Below are 10,846 nucleotides of genomic sequence, written 5' to 3'. Positions count from 1 at the left end.
ACTTGTGGGTGTAGATCGACGAGGGCTGGTGGCAAGGTCTATGCAAAGGCGCATACGGCCTCTTTCCTGCCAACTACGTGCAGCTGCAAGACAAATAAATACATTCCCAATCACAATCAACTTTGAACTTTATGTTATATACAATAAGGCTTCCTTTAGCTTAAAACTAAATTAAATTTTCTCGATGATTTGTTTATTGAAGCAGTTCTAAATTTGAAAAGTGTAATGTCATCTCTCTTCTTTTCATAGAAAATGAAAGGGATGACATACTTTATAACGACTACATAAAGAGTAGAAATAGACATTTTTATACGAACAATTAGAATTGTGTCAAACAAAGATTGTAAATATGAAGATTTTAATAATTGTTGACTTTTAGTATTTAAATTAAGTACTTATATCTTGTAACCTCAATCCAGGAATTAAAAAATAGTCTTTGCCTAATCTAGAATAATTTAGTATAAACAAGTTACTCAATATAATACTTAAAAAATCTAAAAAACTTCAAGGAACGACACCTAAATATCGAATCAAAGTTTAATTTATTTGTAAGAGCTTCCCTTAGTACAGGATTAATCACCAATTAACATCTATGAGTATGGCATTTACTCTATAATCAATGATGTCATTTAAGCTACAGGACGTACATTCCCAAAAAAAAATGTACCCCATATTGGGCTATCAGGAAAAATGTACTGGGTAAAATAATTACTACATATATATAATTTCTCAGTCAATTTCGATTAAACTTCAATATTATTTCTTTTACTTTAAGTTATACTAGCTATCGCCCGCGACTCCGTCCGTGCGGGAACAAAAAATAGTAGTCGACACAATTATTGTGACAAAAGAATTTTATATATAAGATTTTATTTATTAATTTTACACACGATATTACTTAATTTACTCCTCTAAAACGGCTTGATCGATTTTTAAATTTATATACATATTCAGTGGGTCTAAGCATCGACTACTATCTATTTTTTAACTCCACCTGGACGGAGTCGCGGGCGACGGCTAGTTTTATACATAAGATTTTAAAGTTTGATAAATATTTAGAAGATATTTAAGAGTATTTCCATTTAACTTGACAAGGAATATAAAAACGCCATAGCGGAAAAATATGAAACTAATTTCTTCGTACAGATAACAAAAGCGATTGCAGCGCCCTCAAGCTAGTATTTTTATATTCTTGGTTAGGCTAAAATTAATTGTAAGATTATATAAAATATTTGACAATATATTTTGTATTTGCACAACAGATTTGAAATGACAATTTTGACTTCCATTAAGGAATTTTGATTAGTGTTACAGATTTATTTGACCCGGTGGGTATAACACCAAATTACATATACCGTCAACTGTTAATGTTTAAATGTCACAAGATCCATGTCGTGCTTGTGACCTTGCTTCTTGTGACTAAAATTTACATTTCTGACAGCCTAACGCAATAGCAGTATCTTAACACGTTAGCTGCCATCTCGGACTATACGTCCGACAAGCTAATGTTTCAATCAGGCCGTGTCGGACTATGTGTCTGACAAGCCATACTTCTATTCAACACCTCTCTGTGGCTTTTTAATTGTATACAACGCGACTCGCAAGACCCCATTCAAATGGTTTTGGACAAAAATAAAAAATAAAAAAATTTCGTTTTTCGAAAAATCATTCTGGCAGCTAACGTGTTAAAGGCCATTTAAGTCTGTAGTACTATAAAAGTTTTTTTTTTGGATTTTAAGCCAAAATATCGATATAAAGGTTTTATTGTTAGCTTTTAAAGGTTACTCTTAGTTTCAATTGCCGAAACATTTGAACAAAAACGTATTATTAGAAATGACTATTATTTGAATAAATCTTTCGGCAATGGAAAATTGACTTTAAAATGTAGTAATTATAACAGAGAATAGATTGTAACCTTATTTATGATTGGAGTTGATTAAAAATCGTAACCGATTTTAATGAAATAAAAATTATTTAAGATTTTATTATGATTATTTTAATTAATTGTTTAAAAAAGTTCCCGGTTTTTAAGTTAAAAATATTTTTTTGTAATATTTTTTTATCGCTATATTGTCTTTATATATTTTTATACGAAAAATGTTTTTTTAAGAAATGGAACAATTATTTTAATTAAATTTAATTTTCATTTTATAATATTATAATATATAATGTATCAAAGTTAAATATATACAACACATTTAAAAATTAAATTGTGTTTTAATTTTTATAAACCCAGTTTTTCGTGATATCATCGGTGGGTTATGGGTTAAACATTTGAGTTGTTATCTGCAGGCCCTGGGTTCGAATCCCATCATCTACCAATGAGATTTTCGATTTAAATATGTACATTTACTCGACGTTCTTAAGGTAAAGGAAAATATTGTGAAGTTGCACATATTTGCGACAAAATTCTAAGATATATGTAAAATCAATCTGCACTTGGCCCAGGTGGTTGATTATGACTTAATTAACTTGGGGTAAGCTCCGAGCCCCTAAGTGGAGACGAATAGTGAGCTGATGATGATTCTTGATAGGATTTAGAAACAAAAACGATACATATAATGTAAGAAAACATATAATTATAACAAAAATATTGGTTTTTATTCGCTGACTTTTGCCTCTTTCTATCCAATCCTTGTAAGCAGATACGCGGGTGTATATAGTAGTTCTATCCACGTCTTTACCACTGACAATCCCAACTAGAAGGTCCCTCCCAGATCTCTCCGCAGGGTCCAAAGTCCCTTTGCATACAAGAGGCCCTCCGGAGTCCCCTCTAGCGACATCTGCCGACTCCGCATCGGAACATATAAACTTATCCATATCAGACAACCAACGGTTCGAACACAAATATTTTGATAGTAATTCAATTTTAGCAACTAATAATACATGAGACGCTTGATTGGACATATCTTGACCAGTCTTTCCGAACCCCGCGGCCATACATCTTCTAGCATAATCCATATCAGCTTTCGCTGGTATAGCGTAAGTAACAAAAGATGTGTAAGTGAAATTATTAACAAAAACTAAAGCTATATCGTTTGCTGGAAAATTGAATGATGCGTGTATAACAATTTTTTGTATTTTACGCCATTGATTGCTGTTTTCTGTGACTTCTTCTCCAGAGTGTATCATGTAATTTCGTATACTGCCAGCGACTACACGTAAAAGATGCGGCCTTTGATAATATTTATAATCGTTAACTTCAAAACAATGTGCCGCAGTCAATACTTTGTTGATAGCTATAATAGTTCCACCACAGAAACTTTTCCATAATGCGCTATTTTTCTTGTACCAACGTAGCACTTCTTTGATGGATACAAAGTACGGTATTTGACCGACAGTCGCCGGGTCTCCGTTGACTATGACAGGCTGGACTCCATAGCTCGGCTGCAGGAATCTTGTGATCAGTCGCTTATCTCTGACACATGATGCTACAGTGATTATTGTGAACAATATTAATTGGATTTTCATTAAAATTTGATTAGAACCAAAGACGAAACATGATTTGACAATGACAGAAGTTTGGCGTATTTCTATAAACAGTGATAGATTAAATTATAATAGGATTTTATATCTTCATAAATCTTATATCTTTAAATGAGCAATTCTTGTATATATATAATTGGAATCTCGGAATCGGCTCCAACGATTTTCATAAAATTTAGTATATAGGAGGTTTCGGGGGCGGTAATCGATCTAGCTAGGAATCATTTTCAGAAAATGTCATTTTATTCGTGTTTTAGCGATAATCAACTTAAACATAAACTTTACTTGGCATCCAGATTTTAATAATTAAATCTTACTAATATTATAAATGCGAATATTTAGATAGATGGATGGATGTTTTTTTGAAGGTATCTCCAGAACGGCTGAATAGATCTCGATGAAATTTGGCATATAAAACATAGCCTGGAAGAACACGTAGGCTACTTAATAAGTTTTTTTTATTCCGCGCGGACGAAGTCACGGGAACACTAGTGATCTATAATTCCAGCAAAATACGACACCGCTTTGACCGCGGGGTTTGCTTTTCAATTATCTAGGCAATTTAAATAATTATGCGTCAAAAGATTCCAACCAACAATGTAATCAAAGCAACAAATTGCTTGTTTGTTCATCTTTATACTAAAAAGACTAAAGAAAATTAATATAACTGATTAATCTGTAATTACAGACCCCTTTATGAGTTATATCTTTATACATCAAAAATAATTTCCTGTTAGTTTTACACGAGGACGTGTGTTGTAGAGTAGTGCATTGTTGTACTGTTATTGTTTGAACACGTCGTCATAGAGCAGTATAGAATGGTACGATGTCTCACTAAAAGGCTTAGAATCTATCCTAAGTCAAGGGTGACTAGGCCATAGTCAACCACACTGAGCCAGTAGCCAGTGTCTGATTTATTTCGCAGATATGGGTACGTAGCAACAGTGTTTTCCTTCACTGTAAGAACGTTGGATAAATGTACATATGTAAAACGAAAACACATTGTTACACGGCGGGATTTTTGAATCCTAGGACCCAGGACGTGCAGATTACAAGTAAAGTGCTTACCCTATGAGCCACAGACGGTTAACATCAAGAATAATATGTAAGAATTAAAAATGTTACTTCTTGGGTAAGAAAAGCTATGAGTCAATTAATTTGTGATATTACAAGCATAGCTACTTTGCATACAATAATCACCTTCAACGCGACCTTTACTATCGCCTCATTAACTTTCCAATTAACACAAGACCTGAGGGCCCTCTGGTGTCGAGCGACGATATTAAACCTAAACAAGCTCTTTTTCGCTTCTTAATCTTGGATAGAATTTATTGCAACTATCTTTATATCTTGAAAATCTTATCTTACTTATAATTTAAATGCGAATGTATGTATGTATGGATTGATGAGTGGATATTTACTAGAAGGGCATCATGGCACGCCAAATTTGACATACCAAGACGTAGAACACAGTCTCGAAGAATATTTATACTACTTGTTATTTATATTTTTAATACCGCGCGGACGGAGTCGCGGGCGACAGCTAGTGTCTCATAAATGTCCTATATTTACTAATCAAAAGCAAACCAATAGAATATAAAGCAGATTTACAAGTTTAAGATGACCCTTTTCTTAACATTCATCATAATGAAACCATAGTTTAGACAATTTTTTCAAGCGAAATAACAGAAACGAATTTATGGTTTATTAACTACGACTCTATTTAGAAATCGTTTAATTTATCCACAATATTACCGTAGAATTCCATTGTCGTGACACTAGTTAAATACACATTGTAGTCTCTATTTACTCAAAAAGAAAGAAAGAGACGAAAATATGTATTAATATAAATATAACGGCAGTGGAGTTCTACGATTAAAATAACATTATATAAATATTCGTTCATAAAAGCAATTATTACGCCATAATTCGTCCGCAACTACTCCTGGACCCACTTTACATGCGAATCGCGTACACTTCGAGATTATTACAGCTGAAGGATATTTATGGGATCCCTTGCTCGAATGTCCGCAAAACAAACAAGTCGACTTCGTTATGTGACTTAGAAATGAATTTGTAACGATCGCAAGACACTTAAAAACTTTGTGCAAGACTAACTGCCGTTTGCGAGTCCGTTCGCGTGGTGTTAAAAACAAACTTAATAATGTCTATGTGTTCTTTCAGACTATGTTCTACATTTGTGCCAAATTTCAGCGAGATCCATGAAACCGTTCCGGAGATCATCATCATCAGCTCACTATATGTCCCCGCCGAGGGGCTCGGAGCCTACCCTAAGTTAAGGGTGATTAGGCCATAGTCAACCACGCTGGCAAAGTGCGGGTTGGTTGACTTCACCCATATCTTTGAATTACTTCTCAGATATGTGCTGGTTGCATCACGATGTTTTCCTTCACCGTAAGAACGTCGGATAAATATACATATGTAAATCGGAAACAGAAAAACACATTGGTACATGGCGGGATTCGAACCCAGGGCCTGCAGATTGCAAGTCAAGTGCTTGACCACTGAGCCACCGACGCTCCGGAGATACCTTCTAACAAATATCTATCCATCCATCAAAACATTCGCATTTATAATATTAGTCAAGCTACTTTTATTCTGATAAAGGTTATTCAATAGTCACATTTTGTCGAATAAAATCGTTTACAATGCAACAAATATGAATTTAATATCCGTAAAGGCTTCGATATCAAGCAATAAATTTATAAACTCTGATATTGCCAAGATGTATAACATACCAACATAGTGCAAGCAACTTATATATCTTGCTATTTCTTACTGCAAACTTTATTAAATGATTCTGTAAATTCTTTAGGTTTTTATATATTCACATTATTCAATAAAACCAAAAAAACAATGTTACATCTCTCTTTCTCTCAATCTATCTCTCTCTCTAACTCTAGGTGCCTCTCCATTTAATGGAGGTTGCCCGTCATTACAGAATAGTGTTCTCCTCTGTGAATTAGTCTTCTAGTCTAGTCTAACAATTGATGTAATGTACCTATACATACAAACACTGACACATAAAAAACATACTAGTGAAAAAATGTCTCCAGTAAGTCAGTTTCTGGGACTAAAATCTCTGTATAAAACCTATCGTCATCCCTGTCATTATCTTTAACAAAATAGAGATACCAATATGTTTTAAACGGCCGATAAAGAATCATATTTTACGTACACTTTTAACTGTGCTATGCTTTTACAATCTGATCTATTTGGAACACAATATATCTAGTTATGACGTAATTTGTATGACACATCCATTTGAGTTTGATCATTCAATTATCAGATAATAATGTACGCAGTTAATGGAAATGATGACAGGTTAAAAGCTTAACACACTGCACGTAATCCCGTGTATACTAAGCCTTATGATAGTTGCGGGGGTGTCATCATTGTTATTCTATAGTATTACGTAAAAAAAACCCCGACTATTAGCAAAAATGTAAGAAAAATCATTCTGTTGGTTGAACATTTTTATAATGTAACTAATAGTCACGCGCGACTCCGTCTGTGCGGAATTAAAAGAAAATTCTTCCAGACTATGTTTTACATCTTTGCCAAATTTCAGTAAGACCTATGTAGATATTCTGGAGATACCTTCTAACAAACATCCGTCCATTCATCCATCGGTCAATATAAGGAAAGGATGGGAAGTGGAATTAGAATTTATTAGAGAAGATATTTTCTTTCTGTGCATCCTCTTCTCCGTCGATTAAAGGTAGGCAACGCATATGCAATTGCGTATGTCTATGGGCAACGGTCACTAAGGTGGCCGCTCGCTTGTTTTGCTACCTTATGAAATAAAAAAAATAATAATATAATACAATGATCTGATTCTTATTAACTTTCATGTCATAAAAACAAACTATTAAATAACATGTGTCAGGTAACTTCTTATAAAATTATCATGTAAACGATCGTCTTTAGTATCGTCTCCGAAATACTTAATAAAAATCACAGCGGGGTCTAAAGCAGGCAATATCTTAGGCCAAAGAAAACAGACTTTAATCTTATATCTCAATCAATGTTATCTACATTGATTGAAAAACATAATTTAGTTTTATAGAATTATATTAACTAATTTATTTTATGGAATACTTGCACACGTGGGTTGTCTAAATAAATTGTTTATTTGAAAACTTGTCCTTGGAAAAATGTAATTTAGTTAAAAGTGGTAGATCCCGCAACAACAATATTTGTTGAGTGCATAAATTGGTCTGCTGTCCGGTGCAATAACACACAGAAGACAGGCGTAAAGTAGAAGCATCCGCATTTCATCTGATGAGTGTGTCGGAGGCCTTATTTAACTTCAGATTCCATTCCCACTTTTTCTTTTCTTATAAGGAAATGATGGGAAGGGAACGTGGATTTGAAGAGGAGGGGACGAATAGAAAGGGGAAATATCTTATTCCCGTGTCCTGGTCCGGTGATTTAAAGTAAGTCTGCATTTGCAGATGTTTATGGGCAGCTGACGCTTCGCTATTTCGGCGAATTGACCGAATACTTATTTGCCGCCTTATGATATATAAAAGAAGCTTAATGCTAACTCTTAAATATTTACATTTTAAATATTTTCATTCTTTAAAAGTAAACACGTAAAAATAATACATAAAAATGCTATCATTTTAGTGGAGCATATTATAAATAGAGTATACTTTGGTATTTGGTATACTGTTTTTGCTGTTTTATTCTTAAAAAAAATAATTAAAAATAATCACGGTAACGTCAAAAAGTTATAATTAGTTAAAACTTGTTGGAACTTGAGCGGTTTTTCTCTTAATGGTAAAGACAAAATAATTTGCTTGTAATGAGATTGCAACCGGTACGGCTTCTAGTGAGTGAAAGTTGGAAATTTTGTTAACTATATTATTATTAAAAAAACATTACAAGTTATTTTAAGAACAAAGATAATAATATAACGACATCTGCTTGTTAAAAAAAAAGGTTATATCAAAAGGTGGCAAAGCAGCCACCTGAAATCGCTGAAATAGCGAAGTGACTGCTGCCCATAGACATACGCAATTGCATATGCGTTGCCTACCTTTAAATTAACCTTTTGCACAGTTAACCCTTTACAAAGATAAATGTAAAGAAAATAAAGTCGTAACCCTTAATTTGCAAGAGTTAAATCTATTATTAGAATAAAAGAGAAGAGTCGAAATACTTGCGAGGTCTATTTTTATTTAACTCTGACTTCAGCGATGTGACGACATTACTGCATTTTAGTCCTGTGGTACAATGAACTTAAGGAAAACTGATACGTTAATTAATTCTGAAATGTTACATATAATTAATAGATAACCTACTTTATATTTAAAGTTATCAAAGAGTTTTTACTAAAGATATTTAGATATAAAAAAATGTTAAGTTCCAAGTTTCCAAACTTCGATCTTAGGAGCGAAACATTTACTCTTTAATGAGCCATTTTTTATAATAAAATCTATTTCTTAATCTATGCAGACGAAGTCCTGAACAACAGCTAGTTACTTATATTCTGCGTGAGTTAAATTTATTCTTCTAACTGTGGGTTTCTGAGACCGTAATCCGTTTAAAACATACTCTTATCTTTGCTTTGTCAAATATAATGACAGGGATATGTTTTATATAAAAAGTTTAGTCTCAGAAATCAATATTAAGTTGTCTATTTCTAAAAACATAAATTATGTTTAACAAAGCATTATAGTAAGTCTTAGTGTACCGCTGGCCTAATATGGGTACGTTGGGGTTCGTTTGTTTTCATCAAAAGCGATTTGTTTCGGCCGGAATCCTCCGCTGCGAGTCGCGTTGTCATGAATACTTGATGCATTACATTCTATTGAAATTTCTTACCATGCTAACTTTGACTCGATAATATTGAAGCAAAGGTGTAATCATATCATTGAATAGTTCTTCAAAAACTTTAAGCTAAAGTTAAGTTAAGCTTGTATTAATTAAGTTTATCATATACTTAGTATATGAACAAAAATGTTGAGCAAGTGGAATGAAAGGCGGTTTGGCGATATAATAATTGTAATGCAATGGCTTAAAAATACATAAATAGTTTGAGATGTATGTCGTCGATCGGAATAGCGTGGAACAACTGGTAGATGCAGAGTGTAGGGCGCGCGGGACGACGGGTGGGGTCTGTAAGGGACCCCCGCACTGCTGCCCCGCCGTCGGTGCAGTGGTACCAAACATAAGTTTTTATAGTCTTTTACGTGGTTTACGATTAAGACCGATTAGATAAACTTATATCCGCAATTTAGGGCATTTTATGTGATATTAACGATTTGTGCGACCACATCTCATCGACAATCAATTGATTTAATGCAATATTTATTAATGCGCGCTGTGTTTATGACGCATAATAGTAATTTAAAATGGATTTGATTAAGCGTGACATTCCAGCGCGTACAAAGAAACATATTGTTATCATATTTTTTTTAAGAAGAATGAAAGGAATGGTCTTATGTCTTTATCAGTTTTAAAACCCACCATAGTAATGAATTAAATAACTAAAAACACTAGTACGCTGTAGAGACGAAGCCTTAGTTTTCCTAGTGTTTAGCTTGACTTTAGATCGTTTGTATTTCTTCACAGATAAGAGCTTATTTTACAATGATTATTTTAAACTTGAGAAATTCTTTCTCTGAATCAACTAATGTTTTATAATAGAAATTCTAAATAGAGATGTAAATTTCTCTATAAACAAATACCTTGATTTTTGGTATTTTCACGGCATTATATTACGAGAGCAAAGGTAAGGTCGCGTCGCGTCGACTACGAATTTATATTACGTCGCTGGAACTCCTTAGCGAACAAAGCACAGTATCGGATTCTCTGGCGTATTGCGGCCAAAATATCAGCTTTCATCGTTAGGGAAACCCGGATGTTTGACTCGCTTTTACAATAAGGATCAATGAACTTTTAAAACTCTTTAAATGGATTCGTTTATTTTTTTTTCCTTATTCGCCAATTGACACGTTTTTATCAACACAAATATTATAGGAAAGATTTTTTATATAACTAATAAACTTTAAAACTGTTGAACCGATTTTAGAAATTCATTTAAGAGCTACATTATTATATGAGTAATTCCTAGGATTTAAAAAAAATTCCGGATGAAGTTGCGGTAAAAAGCTACAAAGTAGTTCTTGACAACAATTCCATCCGACGTTAAGTGATGTGGTCGAAAGGAATAAAAAAAACTTTATCTTTTTAATTATGGTAAACGTCAAAGAGTTGATATATACAGCCCTTAATAACTAAAGGAGGGATATTAAAACTAAGTAATTCTAAGGAAAGTAGTACGCAAGAATAGTCTGATTATAAGATATGAGAATAACCTTTCACTTCA

At 33.3% G+C, this 10,846-nt stretch overlaps 2 protein-coding genes across 2 annotated transcripts in view; one reads left to right on the top strand and one right to left on the bottom strand.

Annotated features, from left to right (window-relative positions):
- Cortactin (cortactin) overlaps positions 1-98 on the top strand; it is a 7,007-nt gene extending 6,909 nt beyond the window's left edge. The window contains exon 12 of the mRNA XM_013310397.1: positions 15-98. Within this exon, the coding sequence (XP_013165851.1) occupies positions 15-98 (84 nt within the window). The remainder of the gene's footprint in view (positions 1-14) is intronic.
- A 2,365-nt stretch (positions 99-2,463) lies between these two features.
- LOC106116526 (chymotrypsinogen A) lies at positions 2,464-3,499 on the bottom strand. Its single transcript, XM_013310396.1, has one exon. The coding sequence runs from the start codon at positions 3,469-3,471 to the stop codon at positions 2,464-2,466; it is 1,008 nt and encodes a 335-aa protein (XP_013165850.1). The 5' UTR covers positions 3,472-3,499.
- Between the last annotated feature and the right edge of the window lie 7,347 nt (positions 3,500-10,846).

The sequence above is a fragment of the Papilio xuthus genome, unplaced genomic scaffold, assembly GCF_000836235.2.
Source record: "Papilio xuthus unplaced genomic scaffold, Pxut_1.1 DF827714.1, whole genome shotgun sequence".
Taxonomy (NCBI): Eukaryota; Metazoa; Arthropoda; class Insecta; order Lepidoptera; family Papilionidae; genus Papilio; species Papilio xuthus.
Note: the sequence above shows the minus strand (reverse complement) of the source record. Positions and strands in the feature narration are given on the sequence as shown.